A 24,832-nucleotide genomic window follows, 5' to 3' on the forward strand; every position below is an offset into this window, starting at 1 on the left:
GGAGCGAAGGGGTTTTCCTCCTCGCCAGCTGCTTTTCCAAAAGACGCAGCGAATGTGACCTCCTCTCCCAGAAAGTTTTCCAGCATCTCCGGGACCTGCCGGCTGGAGGAGGGAGCAGCTCGAAACCCCGCTGAGCTGCCGCAGACCTAGGGAAGAAGGGGGCTGGGTCGAGCTGCCTCCTCTCCGGCAATGCGCTCGGATAACCCACGGGAGAGCGGAGCACGGGGTTGGTTGTTTTTAATTTCCCAAAGCCCCGGGTGGCCCCGAGCCAAGGCYTCCCCGCGATGGAGGGGATAAAGTTCCTCAGCCCTCGCGAGCCGGCGCGCTCTCGCCGGCGCGCTGAACTTTGCCTTTAAGCTTGCATGGCTGCATCYGTGCCGGGCTCCCCCGGCCGGATTAGGACGCGCGGAGCGGCGCTCGGCTCGGGGCAGACGCTGAAAGCACAGGCGCGGGAAGAGGAGCCGATTTGTTGCGAGCTCCTCTTAAGGAGGCCGGGCGTCTCACGAGACCATCAGCAAGCGGCGAAGGCTCCCGGGACCTTGGGAGGAAGGTAACTCTTTTTGTCTTCCTTTTCTCCTCTCTCTTTTTCTTTTTTTCTTATTTTTTTCTCTTTTTTTTTCCCCCTGCATTTGTCTTAATTTCTCGCCAGGTTTGCCCCAAAGGAAGCGGGGCTTACCGGAGCCGCGCGTGCCTCTGGAGTTCGGTTAGGAACAGCGGCTCCAGCCGGCAGCCCCTGCATCCCGCTCGAGGGCGCGAGCCCCTTTCGGGGGCTGCCGGGCCGRGGGGCTGAAACCTCACGTGCGGGGCAGGTGAGGGGGCGACTCTGCTGGCTGCCCCCACCCGAAGGTTTCTCCTCCCTGTCCGAGCCTTTGCAGGAGGGCTTTTCCTGGGAGACACCGGCTCCCCCCTGAAGCATCCGAGGAGCAGATGTTGCTGGCTGCTTTGCCTTGAACATCTGCAGCAGCATCTTTGGGGCTTCCCCCGGCTTGGAGGCGGGGGGCTCCTCGCAGGAGCAGAGCGCAGCAGGTGCAGCTGCCTTTGCAGGGACGAGGGCCTTGAAACCGGGGGGAGAGGGGCGCAAGCCCCAAAACTTCTGAAAGCCCTGCTTGCTTCACTGTTTAAACCGCCTTTGCATGCAACAGTGTAGCTTASAGCGTGCAAAAGGTGCTTCTGCTTTGACTTGGCTCTCTGGCAAGCGTGTTCATGACCTTGGTGCTGGATTTAATATCTGCAGGCTCCAGCTTTGCAGACAAAAGAGTTTGTAAAGAGCTGGAGAGGCTCCCTGGCCCCCTGCGCTCCCCCCGCCCCGGGACTGGAGGAGGCCAGCAGGTGCTGGAGTTATCCCGGGGGCATCCGATCTGGATCAGAATCAGCCTCGCGATGCTTTGAGCAGGGAAGCGAGACAAAAAAAACGCCGCCAGAGGAGCGGGCTGGCTCCGGGCTGTCGCTCCAGCCAGACTGCTGCACGCTGAGTGATGGGAACGGAAACTTCCCTTGAGCCCCCCCGTCCCGCCTCTGCCTCCTGCAGCCCGCGTGCTCCTTCCCGGTGCTGGTCTAAGTCCTCCGGACCTTCCCCTGCCCCAGCGAAGGGGTTTCCCGGCGCGGAGGAGAGCCGCGCCGGGGATGCTGCGAGTTCACTGCTTTGCTTGGAGGAAACGGGCTTCGCGGGTCGGGTCAGCAGTGCCACGAGCTTGTCCTCAATCCACGCAGCAGTGTTGAAGCTGTCGCCTCCGCGCTCGGGGAAGGCAGGGAGCGCTGCCCAGCGCGGGGGGATGTTTGCACAGCTGCGGGGGCTTGACCTAGTGGCTCCAAGCTGTGTGCCTCTTGCTTTTTCGGATGTTGCAGGGTTAGCAGTGATTTTTGGATGGTTTTCAGACCAACTGGCTGTTATTCCAGTGTGCGCAATGAGCTGTTCAGTCCCTGGGTTGGGAAGGGGAGTGCAATGGGACGGATGCTCTCACTGGTCTGGGGCAGAGGCAGGAAGCCCATGGAGAGGCTGGAGGGGGATTTCCTGCCCTCTGGGAGCCCACAGTCATTTTGGTGATGTTGCTATCGCCCTCGTGTCTGGGAAAATCCAGGGCACCTTCAGGAAATGTGTCAGTTCTGGAGGTCACGGTGGGTTATGTCGGCCAGCAGAGAGCTGTAAGCTGATCCTGATCCTCCTGCCACAGGGCCAAAACCTTCTCTCATAGAAGGTGCCTGTTGAGAAGGGGTAACAGCCCATAGGTAGTTGGGCTGGGTGTGCWGTGGAGCCTCAGGCCAATATGCCTGTCCTCCCTGCAACATCCTGAAGTCCATGGCTTCTTGCCAGCAGCCTCATAACAACACAGGTCTCAGCATCTTCTCTACGAGTATTTCCTCTGATGAGTGCTAGTTTGCTGTTGTGAGTTGGCCAAGCCTTATGCAGCCTCTGGTTCAGAGTCCCCGTTAGCTGGGGTGTAGCAGCTCTGCAAGGCTGTGTCTGGGGTTTGCAGGGCTCAGCCTCATGTTCAGTGTTCCCCTCCTGCCTGCCATGTGTTGTATCAATGTAAACAGGAATTTCTCCCAGCTGTGGTTGTGCCTAGGGCTGATTTAGCTGCCAGGATGTGTTTCTACCCACCTGGAGCATGGCATGAGTGCAAGAATACACTGAATCAGTGCTGGGGTCTCCCGGTGGGGTCTCCCCCTCTTCCCACCTGATCCAGCAGAGTAAAGTGGTGCCATGGCTTTCCTGGCCAGCCCTTTGGATGGTCTATAGATCACCACACCTGCCTTCCCTGTAATCCGCCCAGCATCCTGTGGGATGGAGGTATCCACCCATCACTGTTCCACCTTGCCAGGGTGAGGGAGAAGGCAGGGATTTTGGGTGAGACCCTAAACTCCACATCTGGATTTGGGCCTGAACAGGTGAGAAAATGGGATCCTTGGACTGAAAAGGCCTCTGCTTTTCCAGAAAGATGATCAAAGTCTTCAGGCAGCTCTCAGCAAGAAATAGTTGAGCATCTTGAGCCTCTGTGGTGCTCTGGAGATCTCAAACATTGCTGGTGGAGGGCGGAGAYGTGGAATGACTGCTCCTTCACACTTGAGTGGCACCTGGAAGGGTGGAAGTCCTGGGTTRCCAACTGCCAAATTGCTGGTGTCCTCTCAAGATTGCCTGTGTGCCATGGCTGTGCTGGGAAGGCCTCTACCTTGAGTCAACCCGGCAGCCACCACCGCGGCTCCCGAATGGCAATTGAATTAGAGGAGATCTCTTTTAAACAACTCTTCCCCCCGGCCCAAGCACTCCCTGAACAATTGTGAAATGAGATCTTTATCATTTTTATTAAAAGCTGTACACAAGGCATCACCATTAAGCTGGATATGAGGAGGGAAGGGGGGTAATTCCCTTATGTCTCGCTCCTTCTCCCCCCCTCCCAGTTTAATTCATAGTGGTGGGATGCAAAAGCTCCCCAGAGAGTGATGGATAGTGGGAAATGAAGAATATGAAGGAGCTTTATTGAGCCCATCAATCTCGGGTGATGCTGCTGTGATCAAAGGCCCAGCCTGTTTCTACGGAGGTTACACAGAGGAGCAAAGAGATCGGGTTTCGGGTAAATGCAGGGCACGGAGGGCTTYGCAGGCAGCACACACAACTGTCCCGCTGTGCTCCCGGCTCCCTGCCAGCAGCGTCCAGGCTCCGCCACGGTAAAGCATCCCGCTGCGTGGGTGCGTCCTGCAAGGTGGGTCAGCTGGGCAGGGTGGAGATGTGACCCTGCCCTGGCTGGGCTTGGTCTGCCGCAGCGGGGGACGCAGACTGGTGTTGCTTGCTCCTGCTGAGAGCTTGGCACACCTGCCTCTCCTCCACAGCGCAACATGCACCCTGGAGCGTTGCAGCACGCACGGAAATAAGGGACTTAACTCTTCCCTGCCTTGGCCAGTAACATGACGATCCCTAATGGGAGCCTCCAGACCCTCATCAAATGCTTTTATCAGGCTGAAATGGAGCAGCCGTTTGCCCGTTCAAGCCTGTCTTCCCTGCTCTGCATGTGCCATCAAGGTTGCTGCTTTACTACAGCATGTGTCACATGCTCACACCACTGGCCTAGGAAATAGGGGACCCGTTTGACTCTGCTCGTGCTATTCCTTCAGGTGCCGCTCAGCTGGTGGTGCCATTTGACTGCTGGAAATGGCCAACTAGACTGCGGCAATGTGTGACCAAAGGTTGGGTGAGGCCTCGAGCTTTGCCTGGGAATGAGGCAGGTCTGTGGCAGTGGTGGGAAGTCTCTGAAGTGCCTCCTGTTACTTCTCCATAAACCCATTGGTCACGGATGTTGAGGGAGACTTTGTCATCGTGCCAGGTGGGTGGCAAGAAGGGACCTTCTTCTGGGAGACATCAGTCTCCTGAATATGAGCTGTGCTGGGCTAGACCAGCCCATGGATGGGAGATTTGAAGAACCCCTGGATGCAGAGTGGTGTTGATCAGCCTTGGTCCCATACCTGGCTGGAGAAGAGAGGTAGTGAAAGCTTGGGGTCTGAACATAGGGAGATACTCCARGTAYGGATTTTCTGGAAAGGGCAGCTGAYATAACACCCAGGAAGCCTCTCAGCTTGATGTTGTGATTTTGCTGCCTGGTGCGGATTCAGGCTGTGGCTTGCCTGGTGGGGGTTATTTGACAGCTGTGCGTACAATGCGTCTAGCTGGGCCTTTTCTTTTCTCTCCTTCCTGCTTTTCTGCACCAATTGCAGCCGCTGTGCCAGCGAAGGCTCCTCAGGAGGTAGCTCTGYGTTTAATGTTGGCCTGCTCTGCTTTGTGACTACCAGCACATCCCTGGGCAGCTGGAAATCAAAGCAGGGGACATCTGGAAGGTGGCTTTTCCTGGCCTCTTTGAAGGTGGGTTGTAGAGGGCAACGCTGTTCTGGTTGGACTGGCAGAGGGGGTACAAGCCTTGCATCTCTCGCAGGGCCTTCAGCTGGCTGTGCCCTCTCTTTCCGGCACGGTGCTTGGGTGCTGCCAAGCAGCTGCTGCAGTGCAGCCCTCCGCTCTCCCTAATCGGTTTAGGTTGGCAGAGTGCTTTGGGATCTGAGTAGCTCTATGCTGTGGTACTGCAATGATGGGAGCAATGCAAAACAAGATGGAGCATGAGCTTTCAGCCTGTGTCAGGCTGCTGAGGAGTTGGGTGAGCTCAGGGCACCAGGGAGGCTGAGCGTCTGCTGGAGGGCGTCCGAGGAAGGATGCTGACTTCGGTCGCTTTACTGGCTGTAATTCAAGCCCCAGCTTCCAAAGACAGATGCTTTAACAAAGATGTCTCTGTAGCTCCTCAGCTATCCTATGGAATGGAAAAAGAGCTTCCAGGCCTTGGAAGACGTATGCGTGTGTTATTGTGAACTGTGTATCTTTTAGAGGCTCCTTCTACCTTTTAAAGATTGCTGCATTCTTGAGATGTGAGGTCAGAGCTGTTTCCCGGAGCAGGCGAAACCAAGGGATGGCTGGAAAGTCGATGTGTTGAGGCTGAAACACGTGTACTTGGTTGGTTYGGGATGGAGCAGGGGCCTGAATATGCTCTGGGCTGTCAGCAGGAGCAGCAAGTAGAGCGCGCACCTAGGGCTGGCAGGACTGATCCCTCCTCTGCTGGAGCCCGAGCTGGGATGGGATCAGGATTGTACTGTAATTGCCACTAATGGCCAGAGCGAACAGGACCCGCTTTCTGGCTGCTTTCTTGCCCCCTGCGAAGGGGGTGAGGGCTCCAGCCTATCTCACGGAGGAGGTGCCTCTTCTTGTTCCCTCCTGATCCAGAGGGGATCTCTGGAGGGGACCCAAAACCTGGCCCTGGACACACTGTCCAGCAGAACACGAGCCCCTAAGGCCCTGGGACAGCGTGGCCATGGCAGCAGGTGCCAGACTTTCCTGTCTCCAGCTGGAGCTGCCTGCGGGAGGGTTGGGGCCGGAGGCCCTCGGGTGATCTCGAGAATGCCTTTGAAGGTGGCGAGCTGTATCCAGCATCATTTCCTGGCGAACACCAGCTGTACAAACAACAGCCTGGAGCAAAACTGCCGGCTCGGTCATCTATCTCCACGCCACGAGACGCGGCGCAACCACTCGGGATTCCCTGTGCAGCAGCGCTCGGCAGGGGCTTTGAGGAACCCCCACACCCGGGGGCCCACAGACATCCCGCGAGGGTGGGATGTGGTGGCTGGGGGCTGGACTGCACTGGTGTCCTCAGAGCCTGRGGCTTGGTGGCAGTGTCAAAGATGCCAAAACGCTGGGCAAGTAAGGCTTGAGCGCTGCAGGGGCCGACGCTCGTGCCAGGCTCCGGCTTCGCTGAGCTGGCCCTTGGGCAAGCGGAGGTTTCCTTCGCGTGCTTTCWTGGGTCTCCCAACACTTCCCAGGTGGAGGTGACTCACATCCGCTCCTTCCTCCCAGCGCTCTCAGCTCCCTGCCCCGCTGCGGGGGTCGGCGTAGCTCCCGCGGCGGCTGTGCGCGCCTCAGTTTCCCCACTGCYGCGTAGGGAAGAAGGAGCGGCGGTGTCTTTCCGGCAGTGATGCTGGGAAACACGTTACATCTTGTGAAACGTAGCCGCAGGGCAAACCTGGAGGGCACGGGGCTGTCTGAGCCGAGGTCACTGAGTGCAACGCAAAAAATAACACCRGGAGGAAAGATGAAAACTTGCTGGATTTGGCACAATGACAAATCATTCTTCCTTTTTATCGTTAGGGAGGGAGAGGAGCCGAGCAGGCTTGTCTTGGCGAAGGCAAGCGCTGCGGTTTTCTCCTGTGACAGCCGGTGTGGGGCAGAGATGGGGGAGTGGGACGGGGTGCCCAAAGGGATGGTCAGGCTCAAATCAGAGGAGTTTTTGCAAAGCCGAGCCTGGGGAAAAGCAGGATGCGTGGACACCAGGCATGGGGGTGCCTCTGCATGCCTGGGTGCCTCTTTTTTCATTTTTTCATTTTTTTTTCTGTGTTTTRAGAGCTCAGTTTGTTCCTGTTTCCTCCTGGCTCTGTCTGTGCTCGGGGACCAGCGAGGCCAGGAGAACCAGGCGCCGCTCTCCCCTCGCTGCGCGTGGGGACGGGCAGAGGGAGGTGCTCCTTCAAGATCAGATTCAGCCTCTGCAGAAGAAGAAAAAACAACAAACCCCAACCCYGTTATCCGGGCAGAGGTTTCCGCGGGAAGGCGGCGCGGGGCGTCCCCGCCGGGCACGTCCGCAGGGCGTGCGGATCGCCCGGCCGAGGGAGCGGGCCGCGGGCCAGCTCGCCGGCCGCTTACCTCCCCGATCTCCTTACCGCTTTGCGAGACAGCCCGTGCCGTGCTGCGAAGCCAAAACTTGACCCTTGCACTGTTTTTCAAGTGGTTCACGTAAATACTGTTAAACAACCCAAACAAAGGCTCCAATTCTATCAGCATCCCGTGGCGGGGAGGGAGAGCCCGGGGCCCAATGAGGTTTATCCGGAGCGCTCAAATTATGTGCGTGCGCGCGCGGGGGTTTTGCTCGTTCCTTCTCTTGCAGCTCAGATAAAGGCTGGGTCCTCCGTGGCGGCTMTTTGGAGTTTGAAAGCCGCCCCCGCCACCTCCTCCGCGCGCCCTCCTGCCTCCTCCTCCGCTTTCCCCCCGCTGCGGGGAGGGATGTAAAGCGGCGAGGGAGAGAGACGGGCAGAGGAGCGGGAGYGACCCAGAAGATAAAGTCTTGGCTGCTCTTCTGGGTTTGGCCTTCCCAAGGGCCCGCRGAACGTGCTCGCAGGGTACCTGGGCCGCCTGGGCGTAGGTGTSGGGGTTTCCCCCCTATAGCCCTTGAGGAGCGAGGAGCTTTCTGCCTCCAATTCTCTTTTCTGGTCTTTCTCTGCCCGGCGGAGGTAGGAAGAAGTAGTTCATGGCAGCCAACGGCTCTCTGGACGTGCACAGCTCCCTGCTGGAGAATGGCTTTGCCGGCACCGACGACCTCGTTTCGGACTGGTACATCTACGAAACCGCGGAGCCGGCCGCGCCGCAGGACGAGTAAGTGTCGAGYCCCCGGGGCGCGTCCCCGCCACCCCCTTTTGCCGCTCGGGCTGCTGCATCCCCTCTCCCCGCCGCAGCGTCTCCCAGGCAGCTCAGCYGGGGTTTAGTCTCCTGAAACGAGTCACCAAGACAGGAGCTTTGCCGTTCGCCTCCGGCAATTCGTGCGACCAGCTTTGGTGCCTCAGTTTCCCCCCATCCAAGGCAGGACCAGCCCCGCGGGACCTCCGGCGGCAGCAGTGCTTCGGTCCGTGTCGTGCTGTTAGTCAGAGCGAAGCTGCTCTGCTCCGTTTCTCCCGGGGCTGGCAGACCYGGCGAGCAGCGGATGGGTAAGGAAGCGCTAGTCGTCTTCCTGGCTCCCTTTCTGCATCTCCCGCATGTAAAGCTGACCGGCTGAAACACGTGGCAGCGTGTCACAGGCCACCCCGGCCGGTGGCGTTGACCTGGACCCGTCTGCAACGCCAGCACGGAGAGGGGGAAAGGGCATTGCCTGTCAGCCCCCGGTGCCCTCCGGCTTTGYGCGACGGCATGAGCTGCTGCTGCCGCGGGTAGTGCAGAGCCTGGGGCAAGCTTCCCKGACCCTCTTGTCGCAGCCGATGGCCAGAACTTGTTGCATGAGCAGTGCTGTCAGCCCAGGGCCAGTTTTGCTAAGCTGGTCGCTCCGTGCTTGCAGCCTGGACCGAGGTTTTTGCCTCAAGGAGGTGACAAGCAAACCCTCGATGCCTGAAGAGCCGGGTGGCTCTGATGAAGGCTCCAAATTCGGAGCCACCATGGAGGCTCCAAATTCGGAGCCACCGTGGAGGCCTGTGGTTCCTCCGTGGGTCTGGAGATGGATCGCATTGCTGGCTCCTGCTCGGGAAAGGGCTGAGCTCCTCTTTGGCTGTCTGATTTTGGTGGCTCTGAAGCCTCCAAAAGTTTTAACTTGAAGAAAAGTTTATTCTGGCTCTCTGTGTTTCTGCATTTGAAGTGATAAGTGCAGCTGGAGGAATAATCTGGACTTTTGGATACTCTTGTAGGTTTTTGCAGGGGCCTAAATGAATTGGCAGCACACACCGATCTGCTTAGAGAGGCAGGCTGAAACTCCAGCCCGTGGGGTGCTGGGGACTGTGTTCCTGAATTGCACAGGGACCTTGTGGCAAAAAAGTCGGCATCTTTGGGCTCACGGGACAGTTYGTCCAATTCCTTCCTCTCACCATATTGCTATATCAGTGGGTCTAGTAAGACTTTTCTCATTCCGTACGTAGAGATCTGCCGTGCTCCTAAGAGCAACGTCGCTTTTGTCTGGCTGGGCACAGGCTCGCTGGGACAGAGGTATTTCAGGGGAGCATTTGCAGGCCCCTCCAAGCCACCAGCCCTGGCATTGCTGTGTTGGGGGTCATCCTGTGGAGGACTGAAGACTGTGCTCCTAGTCCCACAGCTGAGAGCGCTTCAAGAAGGCAAGCAAAACAGACCACACAACAGAAAAGGGAAACTGAGGCACAGAACAGAGGGGCAATTTATTGAAGGCATCCTGCAAGGCTGCAAGGATAGAGCTAGAAGCCACAGGTCATGGTGCCCATCTATTAGCACCTATTGTCCTTCTGTTGACTTAGCTTCCTGTGGGTGGCTTTCACACTCTTCAATCAGCTGATATCTGAGCGAGGACAGAGTTGATCTTAGTGGTCACCTGCCCAGCTATTACCAAAATTCCTAGCTCTTAATCTGTGTTGTGAAATGACTTTTGAAATCTCCTTGCCTAGCCCAGGTGAGCACTCCTTGRTGAGCAGCTTGGGAAGGGCTGCTCCCCTCCGTGGCCAACACCACAGATAAGAACYTTTGGGGTGCTTGCAGGTGAGAACAGTTGTTGTCTCCTCCTGGCCTCCTCCGCTGCAGCAAGCCAGGGAGGGCGTATGGATGAGAAAAGCACGTGGTGCAGGTTCGTGTGTCCTCCTGACAGCCTGGCTTACCACAGTGCCTGGGGCTGTACTTTCCATGCAGGTCCTGTCCTGTAAGGTGATAAGCTTAAACCCAGCTTGAGCAAGGGCTCCAATCGGTGCTTCTGCCTAAGGAGCTGGATCTCAGAGCTCGGGGGGGGGGGGCAGGGAAAATGAAGCCAGCAAAGACACTGAATCTGGTGTCATTGTACAGTTCCAGAAATGGCAAAAGAAGTGTTCAGTTGGCTGAACACTCAGACCTGCCTAGAGAATTTGATGCTGAAGCCCTGCCGAAACTGAACGGTGCTTTGGAGCTGGGGCGTGCCTGCACGCCCGGACCACAGTACTAGCAAATGAAAACACATCATGAGGTTGTTTCTTCCATAAAACTCAAGACTGTGCTGCTGTAAAGGGCTCTTTGGGAGCACTGGTTCCTGCTTGACCACCCTGGATCCCCTGGCCCTGCTGCTCCAGCTCGCCCTGGGCTGCACTCTGCTATCTGGCTCTGCGAGCTGAGTTTGAAGGAAGCCAGGTCACTCCGGTTGCAGGTACTGGGCTTTCCTGCCTTTCTTCCTCTTTTTGTTACTTCTTTCCTAGGAGAGTAGGAGAATGAATCTGTCCCTCTTAAACGGAGACCAGGAGGCTGCTGGGGAGTTCCCGTGTTGACCCAGGCCTGGTACATCACAGGGCTGGTGCCACTTTATTTCCTCCAGGTTTGCTCAGGCCCGGCTAGGTACTGATCACTCGAGGTGTGAGGTGGGCACGGATGTGCTTGGAAGGGGCCCAGCGATCCTGAGCTGGGACCCCCATGCGTCTCTTCTCTGCAGACGCTCTCCTTGTTCCTATCAGTTCCAGCCCTCTTGTCCAGGGTGTGGTGGTCTGCCCTGTGCGAGCAGGGCCCCAAAAAGCTTCCCTCTCAAATCAGCCTGTGCTGCTCRCTTGTGGGAGTCTCCAGCCATGTTCCTTGCCACCAAGGTGCCACCAAACCCTTGCCCTGCGTTTCTCACACCTCCGTCTCTCAGCGTGGCAGGGACCTGCCTCCCGTTGTTCAGCCCGTCCTGCCCCTGCACCAGGCTCTGCGTGGTATGGGAGCCCACCAGCACGAGGGGTTAGGGGGCTTGCAGTGTGCACTGCCCCGTCGCCCAGGAGGAGCAGGGATCTGCGGTACTGCCGCACTGCGGCCCTGTGCCCACCCCAGCTCTCAGTGCTTAACGAAGGTGAGCAGGCATATTTATGCCTGGCCTTGGGTGAAGGAGGAGGCCTGCAGCAAAGCTGAGATTAGGGGACATAATTAAGGCTAGAGAGCAAATAAATAAAGTGAGGCTTGGAACGCCTGTCTGCTCGGCTGGCCTTGGCCACCCCGGGGGATGCTGGCCCGGCACGCACCTACCCTCGGCAAACGGTGCCTCATYCTGCACCCTCATCCCGCAGCACTGGAGCTCTGCCGGGTGCACAGAGCCCTGGACTGGCCTTCCCCCCTCTCGTGGGAGAGGTGATGCGCTTGGGTGGAAACACCCCACAAGGCGTGTTCAGCCCACCTCATTCCTAGCTGCCGTTTAATAAGCATAGTGCTTTAGGAGGCCTTAATGGCATAACAGTGAGCAACAATGAGAATTGCTCATGGGAGGCTGTTTTGCAGGCTGGGTGTCTTGAAAAAGTGGGGACAAAACAGCTACAGCTGCCAAGAAGGTAAGGGATGGCTGCTGCTTCAGTTGCTGGTCCCCTGGTCAGCCTCTGTGTCCTCCTGCAGTGCCTGCGTGCAGGGCTGCTCAGAGCCCAGGGATCGGCTCTGAGCCGTTCCCAGATGTTATCACTCTAACCTCATCGTAAAAGCTGTCCCATGACGGTGACTTCATCTCTTCCCCCATCCACGGCTGCTCAGCTCTGCTCTTGGTTCTCAATGTCAAACCTCAGGCTCTTCTGCTGCAACATCAGGCATGTGTGGACCTGGAGAATTACCCAATAAAAATGTTTTTTGAGACTTGGCAGTCTCTGCTTATCATTGCTGAGTCAAAAAGTGGATCTTTAGGGCCCTTCTAATCTTGGCATGAAAATCCAAGCCAGCCATCTCTCCAGTCTTCCTTGTCCTTCCTTTGGAATTGCCTTGGAAGACCGCCTTTCCCCACAAAACCCTACGTGAAGACTTCCCTCCACCCGAATGCTCTGTGGCAGGCAGGGTTTGGCTCATGCTGTGTGGATTTCCCTTAGATGACTAATTCACTTGCATCCCAGTTGCACAGGAAGATTTTTTTTTCCCCTGAAGCCTGCGGAGCAGCTAATGAACCACTCCATGGTGCGGAGTCAGAAGCCATGACTTGGCTTCCTGAGTCTTTGCTCTTTCCTTGTGGGATTAAATGTGACCATGCRTCTTTATTTTCTTTCTAGCATTTTCCCCAGTGTTATCCCAGACTGTGACCCCACCGTTTCTCCTAGACTCTATCACACCTGTATGGCGCCCATCTCTGTAAGTACCTGCACTGCCACACCAGGGTAACGGGTTGTCTGCCCCAGTACCACAGATACTATCCCCGAGCTGAGATGCAGTCATGCATCTACTAGAAAACAGCAGTAACCTGCCACTTCCATTTCTGTATAGATGCAAATATTGGTGCAGAATGTCAGTCTGGGTTCTTCAGTTGTGTTCAAACAAGGTTCACGATGGGAAGTTYTCAAGGATTGAGTCCTGACTATTCCTGCTTCAGGGATGGCTGGGTTTAGGGTGCTGGTTGGAGATGATGTCTCAGAACAGGCCCCTGTCCCACAGCAGCGTGTCTGAGCTCCTCACCAAGAACATTTCCCCCCTCCCCCAATTTATTTGTTGCTCCCTTGATCTGATTTCCCCTTTTCTGGCAGCTGGCTGTGCTCATTGGCTTGTCCTTGCTGGTGAAACGCAAGCGTCTCCACCCAAACTGCTGGAATGGCATCCCGGGATTGCTGAGGTACCCAGCCCCTCAGCCCTGCTGYGGTATCCAGTTTGAGGGTCTCAACCTCGAGGGTCCTAGCCTCAGCCTYCCTCTGTCACCAGGTCTTGGTGTCCTGCAGCAAAAGGGTGGTGGGGTGTGGAGGTGCAGCCCCCAGCTGGTATGGGATAAAGCAACTCYGGCGTGGCGGGATCACCTCCACCATGGAGTCTTACTGCCACGCTAACCCCCCGCCCCCTTTTTGCAGCCCAGCCAATTTTCTGGAGGAGGAGGGCAACCGAGGGCTGGTGGCTGCAGTGTTTGGCATCCTGTTTTCCTTCCTCTGCGTGCTGGTGCTGGACAGTGACCCCCTGCCTCTCATCTCCAACTCATCCCAGCACAACCGTGGTAAGGGCRAGCACCATCCCGGAATTGTAGGATTGGCCCTAAAGTAAGGTGGACACCACCTTCCTACCAACCACGGGTGAGGCAGCCCTTCTCTGAAAGCGCTGGCTTGAAGTGGGAAGGCCAGCAGGGCTGGGTGGGCTGAGCTATATATGCAGCGAACTCCGCAGCGAGCTGGCTCAGACGTGCTAGCAGCATCACAGGGTGGAGGCCAAAGCCATCCAGGGACGGCAGGAGCAAGGTCCTCCTTGCTGCCCCAGGCACCAGCAACAGCCAGAGCCGTGGCTGAGGCTGCCGCAGCCCTGGGCTGGCTGCTGGACCTGGAGGAGGAGGCAGCGCAGTTATAAGTGAYATCCTTACACTAGCTTGGCCCACCAGGGTCCAGCTTTGGACAGCATCTTCCACTGCTCTGCGCAACCTGYGCACGTTCACCCCAATCCATCCTGAGAGCGCTTCCTTCTTTTCCTTGCCTGTTTTGTTTTCCCTTCTCTTTTCCCATGCTCCCGTCTAGAGTACTGGAAGATCCTGGCTTTGCTCTATTACCCTGCCTTCTACTACCCGCTGGTTGCTTGTGCCACGGTCAGGCATAGAGCTGGCTACCTTGTGGGCTGCCTGCTCTCCTGGTGCCACTGCGTGGTCCATATCTGGCAGAAGGTGGATTGCCCACAGTCGCCTAAGGTACGTGTCCCCCTCCCTGGGCGCTCCCCGTGGCCCGCAAGGAGGTGGGAGGCTGTGGCTGGTGGGATCCAAGTCTTGGGGGGCGCTCTTCATCTCTTGCCCCGAGGACACGCTGAAAGGAGGCAGAAGTGGCGTTAAGGTATGCCATGCGCACGCGTGGCCCTGCTCAGGGCTAGACCCCTAGGCCTGGAGGTCTCACGTGTAATAGGTCATCTTCTCCTCAGATATACAGGTACTACTCTGTGCTCTCTTACGTCCCTATTATCCTCTGTCTCGTGGTCTTAAGTCTTTGGTACCCAGCCCTGCTGATCCGGAGCTTCACTGGGCAGGAGGAGTCCTTGGAGAAGGAGGTAAAACCCTCTGGCACCCTCATAGATCCACGTGCTGTGTGGGGTGGGTGGTAGCATGAGGAACCCCCTTGGTAGTCCCTCATCGCCTGCGTGGTTTTGGGAACGGTGGTGCTGGTTCACGGAGCTCTCCTGCTCAACTGCCTGGGGATTGAAGAAGTTCCCCTGTCCCCGTCCCTCAGCTCTCCTGCCCTCTGGCTGTCCCCGTGGGCCCTCTGATGGCAAGGGAACGAGCAGTTTGCAGCTCTGTTTATCTTACTGGATTTGAAGAGAGTGAAAATCCATCTTTGGAGTAAACTCCTTAGCGCAAGAGGCTTAGGCATCAATGCGTCCCATTGAGGCCGGGACTGGGGGAGCGTTGTTTTCCCAGCAGGTTGGAGGTGGGCAGTGATAATCCGGAGGCCTTTCGGAAACGCCGGGCTTTGAGAGAAGGGGGGGAGGAGAAACCCACTTCAAAACAGCCGTCGGCCCGAGTGTGGCCTGAAGTGACCCCMAGGCGTTTGCGCTAAGCTGGCTGGTGGAAACGAGCTTTTTCAGGCTTTGCTCTCTGGCTGGGGTGTCATACTGGTGACGCTGGGTTCGGGCTTTGTGGTTTATGGGAATAAGGCATTTTTTTTCCCACCTTCCGGGCACTGGAGGATTTGCTACTGGCACAACTAAAACAGATTTGCCAGGTGATCTAGGGCTTGGTTAACATCCCCGGGGAGCCGTGGCCTACACCAGGCACGGAGGGCGCCCCCGGGGCGTTGTGCTGGGGAGGGACTGGACCGGGACAACAGTGCAAGGGGCTGGCTGCCGGCTGAGGTGGAGATGCACCGTCGTCGGCAGCTCGGCACCAGCTCCCTGGCCCCAGGAGGGGCGGAGGGGAAGCAGCATCCAAAATGGGGAGGGGGGGTGCTCCCAAAGGCAGGGTCACCTCTCCCTGCTGAGCGTCCCGTGCTCAAATGAGGCAACTTACTGCTGCTTTCCTTAAGGTTACAGAGAGAGGCTATTACAAGAAGTACCTCAAGGCTCTCCTGTCCAAACGATCTCAGCAGGGCAGGTAAGGAGAGCCGCTTCCTGCCGGACGCCTGGGGAGGGGGCCGGCGAAGCACCGGTCGCTGCACCGCGCGCGCAAAGGCAGGGCTTTGCATCCCCAGCGCGCGCCTGGAGCGCGCCCTCCGCACCATCTATCCCTGCCTGGCCGCCTCTCGGGCGCCTGCCGTCCGCAGCGGGGGTAGGCTGTCCCCCCGGCACCCCCGTCCCCCAACCCCTGCAAGACACGCTAAGACATGCTTTTCACCTTCTCCTTGCTCTTCCTCCCCCAGTTCCACGAAGATAGAAGAGAGCTGCTTATCAAGGGTCCGGGCGTACCTATGCTCGTACGTCTACGCTCCCCGGGAAGGTAGGGTACGGGCATGCCCGGGACGCGCTCTGCGTTGGAGTAGCAGCTCGGCGAACAGTCTGTCTCCCCCGGGGGAGAGCAAATGCCTCTCTTGGCTCTCTCGCTAAAGCATCTGTGCCACGACAGCTGCCGCCCGGGACACGTGCGACGCCTCGGCTCGCACAAACTGTTGCGGCTTGGGGTGGAGAGACAGAGCAGGGTGGTGCCAGGAGTTTCCTCCTGTCCTAGTCCCCCTCCTGCTCCCCAACAAGCTGCGGAGCCCATCGGGACAAGGGAGGAGCTCAGCGCCAGGGCTCCTGCCTCCTCCTGCGCCTTCCCTGCTTGGCCAGGATGGGGGAGAYGCTGAGGTTCAGGGATGGGTTTAGGTAATGGTGCAGCTGCTGCTYGCTAACATTGTAAGTCAGTAAAATCCCCAGTAGCGGAGTACTGGGAAATCGCTCATCGCGCTCTCTACGTTGCAGAAGCAGGGGCTCTCTAGGGAGGTGGCACCCGAGGGTTGCGGCTCTGCACCCGGCAGCAGCCGATTGCTGGGACGCCTTGCCGCAGGGTGCTGTGGGCTCACAGCGTGCGATGGAGTTGTGGGAAGGGAGGATACACCAACAGAAGGGAAAAGCAGCCAGCCTCTGGGTAAAGAAAGCACTTCTGGCTCCTGGGCCATAAATCCCTGGAGGCTCTGAGAGTATTGGAGGAAACATCAGCCAGTATCGGGCCACCCTGTTGTAGCCCTCTTTTTCTGGGTGTTTGCTTCGGCTGCTGGGATGGACAGACCTGCCGCTCGCTCTAGGGCTGTGGCTCCCCACCTCCAATCCCAGAGCGTGGCTTCTCCATAATTCTGCGTTCACAGGTTTCCGGATCCCGCTGAAACTCRTCCTCTCCATAACCACGTCTGTGATCGCTGTGTACCAGGTGACTCCACAGCAGTACGCTAACGCAGGGCAGAGCTCCACTGGTGGTGGAGTTTCATGGCTCTCCATTGTCCTCTTCCCTCCGTGGGGTGGAGGATGGAAAGCATCTCTGGCCCATGCAAGGGGGCAGGTGCTTTCTCAGCATACCACTCACTTGGATGTCCCTCACAGGTAGCCCTGCTGCTCCTTGTGGCTGTTGTCCCCACCATTCAGATCGTGCGAGCGGGAATGACCAAGGACGTGGTCATACTGCTGGTTCAGTTTGGCCTGGTGCCCTCGGAGAATCCTGGCGGGGTCCCRGGTGACATGGAGACGGAGCTCAACACTGTCAAGTACTACCTGTGGTCGCTGGAAGGTGGGTGGCTCTGTCCACGTTAGCCCTGCTTGGTGCTGTCCCCAGCCTCAATCCAGGGTCTGGTAGCCTCCTCCAGTCCAAACAGCACTGCAAGCTCCCTTTCTGCTCCCTTCCCAAATAACGTGTCCCCACCATGTTGCTCAGCTGTCCAATTCAAGGCAGCCCATTTGTTTTGGTGACTCTGGGTGTGCTCCTCGCAAGCCTTTTACCTTCTCCGTGCCTTGATTTCCCCACCCCTACAACCTGCACTCTCTTTTCTCCTGGAGGAGTCRTGGAGAGATGTATCGGGGCCTGGGGATGCCTGGTGAGCAGAGGGGGCTGGAGCGCTGCCCTGGGAACAGACTGAGTTTCTCGCAGCCTCCCTGGCTGAGCAAAATGGGATGCACTTCCCGACCCCTCACAGGTGGCATTTGAAGGCTGGGGAGTTAAAAAAAAAAATAATAATAATAATAAAAAAAAACAGCTGCCTCCGCACAAACCTGGGCCACGAAGACCTGAAAGGCGAATGCACGAGTCTGGTCGCGTGCCAGGCATCTCCGAGCGGCTGTTGAGTGCCAAGGGAAGGGAGAGCCAGTAATCCTGGGCTGCAGCTGCTGTTGCTCAGGCGGGCTTTGATATGTGCTGGAATTGAGCAGATGGCKCCTTGTCTCCCCGGCTCCAAAGCCCTGGTGTGAAGCTGCGACGGGGGATGAGATAATTGAAAGCCCTGGACAGGGATGGGGCACGGGGCTGTTGGGGAGACCACTCTGCCCCRATGGCTTTGCCCTTGGGTCCAGCCAGCCGAGGAGGCCTTTCTACAGCYCTTCTCGACTCAGTCTCTTGCATCCTTTTTACTGGCTTTGCTTTCCTGATGTCTCCACTGCTCTTGCCATATTTCCTCCTTCCCCTTCCTGCTTGCTTTCCCCCTGCATCCCCTTTTCTAGGAGCATTTTTCCAGGTTCTTTCCTTTGCACGGCCTATGACGTCTTGCTCAGTCACGTTTCTGATGCTGAGCTATCCAGGCCGCCTGCGTCTTTCCCTGAGCCTGTCTCACCAGTGTTGGCAATGTTACCCACAGGAGATGGAGAAGGGTCTCCCCACGGTGCGACAGGTTTAGGGAGGGAAACTGAGGCATGGTGCAGATGCAAGTCATGCTTAAGGGTTTGTCCATGCAAGGCTCCTGGATGGTGCACACGGCTTTTGAGCTACTTTTCTAAACGAGCCTGGAAATTCCWGTGAAACGAAGCATGCCCTGGGGCCGAGCAGTGTTTGCTGTGGGGCAGAGAGGCCAGCGCAGCCCAGGCTGGGCTCCGAGTGGGGTGGACACAACACTCGGCTCACAGGACAGGGATMACTCCTGTCCCAGGGCAGACACAGGCTGGGGTATCTGGGGCAGACCAAGGGTCTGCTCTGTCCTACTGTGATTGTAAAGTGGAGGAGGCAAACAGCAGCTCACCGTAAAGGCAAGGGCCCCAAATAACACGAGCTGGCACCAGCTTGCCCTTACCTCCCTCGAGTCACCCTGCTCTGATGGGGGCTGTCTTCCCCTGCTCCATGCAGTGTGTTACATCTGCTCCCTGGTGCTCTGCTGCCTGCTGACGTTTGCCATGCTGATGAGGACCCTGGTGATGCACAGGTAAGGGAGCAGCCGTGTTCCTGGCTTCCCACATCCCTCCTCCATCGCCCTAGTTGGGCAGCTGTGGAAGAGGGCATGGGATTGCTGTTTCTTCCCTGCTCCTGCTTCCCATCCTTGCTCCTACACCCTTATCTCCCTGTGGCTGGCGGGCTCCCTGGCACTGAGCTTGGGTGCAGCTGGCCTTTGGTTTCCCTCCCTGCAGGAACAACCTGAAGRCTTTGTACCAAGGGGCTGTGCTGGATGTCTTCTACAAAGCCCACATCCTGCGCCCTTCCCGACAAGCCGTCGTCTGCTGGATGGGCTTCGCCAGCTTCCAGACTGCTTTTGCCTGCCTGGGTAAATGCACAATTTTCCTGAACCCCTTTCTGCCCCGTGGTCCTTGCTTGTAGCTACTGTCCYATGGGACAGGCTTGATGCCAGTCACCAGAGTCAGTCCTGATTATACAGTGCCGCAGAGCCAAAGTTTGCCCATGTGTTCTGCTCTGAAGTCAAGCACCATCCTGCTTTCCAGCCCTATCCCCTGGGTTGTCTTTGTGCTCCCTGAGGCCCTGCGTGGAGGGTGTTTGAGGGAGAGCAGCGGTCCCCATGCTGGGATGACCAGAGGAGGCAGCAATGGCAGCAGGYTAAGGCATGGCAGCAGTGGGTGAGAAGGGATAGCTCAGAGGGCTTTTGTTTCTCTTTCCCCAAACACAATCTGGCCTTCTGCAGGGAAAACCATGCTGAACGCCAAATGGTTGGGAGGGGGAGAAAAAAGTCGTTTTGGCTCAAGCCCAAACACTTTGATTTGAGAAGCTGTCATGGTGTCTTGTGGAAAGGATTGTCTGTCTCCTCCGGTCTCAGGCTTTATGTGCCAGGCTGTCCCTTGCTACATAGTGCCTCCCTCTCAAGCCTGGCCCAGTGTCTCCCTAGTCCTGGAAGGAGGTGGCCAGACCATGTAAGGCTGCAAAAAATAAGAGATTTGAATCCTCTCCATGCTCACTCCAGTAAGGTTTGGACGTATTTTAGAGCTTCTGTACCCAATGGTGTTAGGAACATAGGGATATCCCTCTTTGCTGTGATTTATGTGCAATTCCAGACCGTACCAGCATTCCAGGGCCAGCAAGGGGCATTTTGCCCTTGCCTGTATAGGAAAGTCAGGCTGAGGGGTCTGGAGAGGTGACTGCTGAAGGACAGGGGACCACCAGCTCTGCTGGTGACTGCCACTCCTAAAAGGGCACCTGTTTTGCAGGCCAGTTGCAGAGATCGGTGTGAAGGTAGGAGCTGGAGTACACCATTCTCCTGGCAGCTTATTGCACGCCTTTGCCAGCAAGGAGCAGCTTTTCTTTTTTTCCACCCTGTATTTGGGTTTCCCTGCCAAAGCTGGCCCATCTTGCTTGCAGCGTCTTCCAGCCAGATGCTGTGAATCTGAATCCTGTTTAAAACTCTATTTTTCAAGTCATTATAGTAAAGCACTTGAGCTGAATGAATGAGCCATGTGCTGCCTGGCCTCCAACTGCTCCCATCTTAGATCAGGCAAAATGAACTAGAGTCACTGCTGATCTGGTGTGATTTATGATTAGAAATCACAGCTCAGGCTGATTTTTATGATGAGAAATCGTTGTTGCAGCCCCCAGAGATGGTTCCTCTCTGTGGAGATAATGCAGTGCATGATAAGAAAGACAGAACTTGTAATTAAATCCAGCGCAAAGCATTGTATTTGGAGGGGGGAGGCAGGTAAGGATCTTGCAGGCTTTTTATGGGATTAAAATGAAAGACATGCTTAAAAATGAACACAGAGAGTAAGAACAATAAGAACAAGGTGAGGAGATGACTTCTGTCCTTTTGCAAGGCTGCTTGGGGACACCGAGCTGGTTGTAAACAAGTTGCTYAGCCATCACGTGATTGCCTGGTCTTGTCCCTGCACCCTGAGAAAGTGGAGGCTCATGGTTCTGTGGCTTCCAGGGCTCCAGGAAGCACTTTCAGCCTTAATTTGGGTTTTTCTGCATAGTGCAGCCCCAAGAATCAGGCAGGTTTGTCCAAGCAGCCTCTGTGGGTTTGGTATGGGACTGGAAAGCAGGGTTGATGAACCTAAGTGATTTGGCAGTGCAAATCCTACTGTAAATCCAACAGGACTTGCCCTCTCCAGTCACCTTCAGTCTGAACTGTTCTGGAGGAAGAGGGCCTCTGCAGAAGAGCCGTAACTCTGGCCATTTTCTGCTCTATACATGATGGTTTTGTCCACTTCTCCTTCCCTCCCTGCATAGTGACTTCCCTCTTGTATCTCCCTCAAAGGTCTTTTCATCCAGCAAGTGATTTTCTTCATCTGCTCGGTGGCTTTTACCTTCTTCTTTGTTATCCCGCTCCAAACTGGCACAAACATGTACTTCTTCAAAATCCTTCAGAACATGTGGTGAGTGTTCATCAGTCCTCAGAGGAGAGGCTGGAGGAGTGGGAGACTGTTCTGCGGGCATCTTTCCCGGTGCAGGAACCCCAGGCAGACATCTTGTCAATGAATGAGCCATAAAGTGATCTACCTCTCCTGAGTTTTGGGATACTCTGTTAAGAGAAGAGTTTATCTTGGGCTCCTTCTGCTTTGCTGGACACTTCTGATGTCTGGGGTGGTGTTTCCTGCCTGGGACCCTTCCAGTTTCCAACCCGCCTCTTCCCTCCCTGCCAGGCCCTTTTGGCTGACCCTGGTTGTTGCTGTGATCATGCAAAATCTGGCAGCTCACTACCAATTCCTGGAGCAACATCCTCTACGGAAGGAGCTGACGAACAGGTATGGGGATGTGGGAGTCTTCTGGTAAGCTAAGGGGCAGCACTGCCCCCTTCTGAGGCCCAGGACCCAGGGAACCTTGTGGTGGGTTTAAATGCGGCTCCAGCATCTTGGTTTCCTCTTTGCCTTGTCTGTTCTGAGAGACATGGATGGGAGACAGCCTGTGGGTTTAGGGGTTTTTTAGCTGCTTTGCTCCCAGAGAGGATTCTTTGGTGGCTCTAGGTAAGGCTGTGGTCCATATGTAGCCTTGTTCTCRCTGGAGTGGAGTTTGCAGGATCTCTGTCTTCTGCTCCACCACCTCTGCCTATAAACCTTAGAGAAGCCTTAAAGCCCACAGGATTGCAGTCTGATCAGTTCAGAAGTTACTAAGAAGTTAACTTGTTCGTGCATGGCATGATTGCTTAAGCTGTTTCCTTTTACTGAAGATCAGAGGGAGAAATCGAGTAAGTGTCCTGCTTTGCCTAGCCCAGGGCACTTCCAATGCCTCCCATGACTTGCCTAGCATTGCACGAAGGTTGCTCTAAGCTCACTTGGTCTCCGTAGGAGTTGGTCTGGCATGTACCCTCTATTGCAAGCCCCCAGGGTCATTCTGTGGCTGATATTTAAGCCATTGAGGAGAATTTTACTGATTCTATGATTCTATGAAATAGAGACCGTGTGTGTGCTGGAGGCCAAGCCTCCAAGTTTTCCCTGCTACCCTATGCTGCCCCTTCTCTGAAAGCCCAGAAGGACGTTCACTTCTTTCATGAGATGGAGACACCCCAAACAGAGTGCCTGTCAGGCAGGGAGGAAAGGTGGGAGGCTTGTTTTGGTGTGAGGCTCCTCTGCCAGGGGAGGGCTGTGTTCCTTGGCCACCAGGAGTTTGTGTTCCTCCCTTATTCCTTCTTTTTTATCTACAGACGAGCCCTCTATTTAGTCACCTACTTACTCTTCCCCATTAATGTTCTGGTGGGTGTCCTGGCTGGGCTCTGGAGGATGATCATCTCTGCCCTTTATAATGCCATCCACTTCTGCCAACTGGACATCAGCCTCCTGAACCGCAACGTGGAGACTTTTGACCCAGGTAAGGGCTGGACTCCAGCCCCATCAGGTCAGACTGCCCTGAACCTGGAGCCAGCATGTGAGGCATCTCTACAGCACCTCCTCAAGCTCATGGGTTCGTCTCCTGCCACCAAGCTCTCATGGAGCACAGCATAGAGGTGCCCATGTCAACTGGAGCCAGCAGGGCCTGTGAATGAGGGACACCTCCAGCCCTCAGGCTCTGYGTTTGGAAGGAGGCAGGGCAGCAGGAGCAAATGGATTCTCCCGATGCTTATTTGGTCCTGCTTCTCCATCTCCACGGGCAGGTGATCCCCAGAGCATTGGCCCTACTGGGGTCCCCTGCACCTGGGCCTCCCCAATGCTCAGCAGCATGTGGAGTGGCAGGACCCTGCTCCCACACATGGAGGGCAGCAGATGCACCAGGTCAGCAGGGGAGAGAGAGCTCAGCCCTTCCTCTGCTTTTGCTGCTGGGGCTTTGGGAGTGGAGCCAGCCTTTTTGCAGATCTATAGGCCTGGAGCATCTCTGCCAATGGCAGAGGTGGTGCTGGGGAAATAACCTTCCACTTTATTCGAGGGGAGGAGGGAGGAGAGAAGCATTAAGTGGGGCAGGGGTAATGTGGTCCATGCTTATGGGTAATTCTGGTCCCGCTAAATGCATTTACTGTGGGTTGTATTCCCCCAGGCTACCACGCTTACTGCCACTATCTGAAAATCGAGGTCAGCCAGTCGCACCCAGTGGTGAAAGCCTTTTGCTTGTTGCTCCTGCAGTTATCGAGGCCTGAGGGGCAGCCGGGGCTTAGGCCCAGCAATGTAGAAGAAGGTAAGCTCTCGTGTCCTCCAGCTGSGGAGAGGCTGCGTTATGATAGAAGGTTGTGGCTCTGGTGGCCCCCTCCACTCGTCCTATTTTCACACTGCCTCCTGTGCCTGGTGTGTGATGAGTCTCTGTCCCAGGGCTGGGTCTTGCAGTGAGTGGACACGTACCCCTCAGCAGGACAGGGCTCATCTGCTTTAACCAAGGAACAAAAGGCATCTGGGCATCCCCAGCGAGGGGAGCTGAGATGTTCTTGCCCCCTTCCCTCTCCTGCCCAGGCATCCAGCTGATGCAGACCAAGAAGGCACCGTCGAGCAGAGCCAAGTTCAAGCAGAGCCGAGCCCGGTGGTGGCTGGCCTACACACTCCTCAACAACCCATCGCTGATGGCCTGTCGGAAAACTGCCCTCTCTGACCCCACAGTCAATGGTACCCAGCTCAGCTCCCCCAAACCCTGACCTCCAGAGAAGCCCTTTGCCTTTTCTCTGCCTCCTATGCACACTCTCATCGCACTCCCATCTCCCACCGACTCTCCTGCTGCACTGGCAGGAGTTAGAACACCTCAGCCTTCTGCCCTTGCCAGCACTCACTGGTCTGGCTTTTAGCTCTAGATCCGTGCTGAACCGCTCCCAGGACCGAGGTGATGACGTAGCCAAAGCAAATGGTCACCTCCACACCTGACTGGAGAATGGTGAGGTTGATGAGCGAAGTTAAACCTTTCAGGAGGCTTGGAAAGAGCCTCTTAGAAATCACTTCTGAAATGAGCCCACCAGTTCTCAGCAGTTGCCCATTCTTGATGTGACTTGGCAGGCACTGAGTGTCCGACACCAGGGCTGAAAAGGCAATAAGGAAAGAGATAGGGTGTACATGGAGGGACCCCTAACCAAACTGAGCACGAGGAGCTATCTGTATCTCCAGCTTTCCCTAGAGCCTCCCCTTTAAGGTTTGATCCTGGCCCTCCTTGGGCACTGTGTGCAGCCTAAGGACTTTTTCCAGTTTTTGTGAAGGCTGAAATGTCGGTCTCCACCTGCTCTGCTCTGTGCTATGAGGCCGCAGAGCCATTTTTTTCATCTTCCCATAACTTTAGTTCTCTAGTTTGTTCTAAACCGGGATGTTTTTTCCTCTCACCTCTCCATGCTTCTGATTGCTGCCCCCTATTTTGTTTAAAGTGAGAGGTTCCCTGGGACAAGCAAGCCTCTGAGTGAACTGAGCTAGAATCAGTAGAACAACTCTTAAATCTCACTTGGGTGTGCCAAGTTGGGGGAGAATAATAAAGAATATACCTCATTCCTACCACTCGGAGTGTGCTTGGTCTCTTGGCAGTTCCCGAAGGCATGCCTGAAGGCGAGGGCAAGCTGGATTTGAGGAGACCCGGTAGGAGGGGCACAGGAGGATGCACAGGCTTGTCATAGTCATGTTGGTGGGTGGTGGCTGGGGCCGTCCGGGGCACTGCTTGCTCGGAGCCTGCTGAGGGGTGGCCTTGCAATAGATCTGCTTGACCTAGGGATGATAGGACCGAATCTGTGGTCCCTCCTGCCTTAGCGAAGGGGGCATTTTAAAGCAAAGATGGTCTGTTTTCCCATTGAAACAACTTTGGCCCCTAAACCACAGCTCTGTGGAATGAAACGGGACGTTTTGTGGCCAAAGGGCCTAATGTGGGTGTCCAGGCTATCACTCTAGGGCTGAATCACCCCTTCCCATGGTGCGTCCTTTGAAACTGAATTCTGCCTTTGGTGGCTGGGAGGACATCTGGCTTCAGCTAAACAATTSCAGGCACCT

The 24,832-nt window shown here is 56.3% G+C and overlaps 1 protein-coding gene across 4 annotated transcripts; it reads left to right on the forward strand.

Annotated features, from left to right (window-relative positions):
- STRA6 (signaling receptor and transporter of retinol STRA6) lies at positions 1–24,346 on the forward strand. Of its 4 annotated transcripts, none has more exons than XM_085303996.1 (18): positions 1–550; positions 7,804–7,945; positions 12,244–12,322; positions 12,712–12,797; positions 13,027–13,166; positions 13,675–13,841; positions 14,066–14,191; positions 15,163–15,230; positions 15,496–15,572; positions 16,417–16,478; positions 16,649–16,832; positions 18,372–18,447; positions 18,650–18,783; positions 20,719–20,836; positions 21,104–21,205; positions 22,102–22,265; positions 22,926–23,063; positions 23,333–24,346. In XM_085303996.1, exons 2-18 carry the CDS (start codon positions 7,821–7,823, stop codon positions 23,509–23,511), a joined length of 2,025 nt encoding a protein of 674 aa, XP_085160122.1. In that variant the 5' UTR covers positions 1–550; positions 7,804–7,820; the 3' UTR covers positions 23,512–24,346. The 4 variants fall into 4 exon arrangements, with proteins under 4 accessions (XP_085160122.1, XP_085160121.1, XP_085160123.1 ...); XM_085303995.1 differs by having other exon boundaries at positions 7,808–7,945; XM_085303997.1 differs by lacking the exon at positions 1–550 and adding an exon at positions 4,751–4,849 and having other exon boundaries at positions 7,808–7,945.
- The last annotated feature ends 486 nt before the right edge of the window (positions 24,347–24,832 follow it).

This window comes from Rhea americana, unplaced genomic scaffold (assembly GCF_003343005.1).
Source record: "Rhea americana isolate MKP2758 unplaced genomic scaffold, rheAme1 scaffold_201, whole genome shotgun sequence".
NCBI classification, from domain to species: Eukaryota; Metazoa; Chordata; class Aves; order Rheiformes; family Rheidae; genus Rhea; species Rhea americana.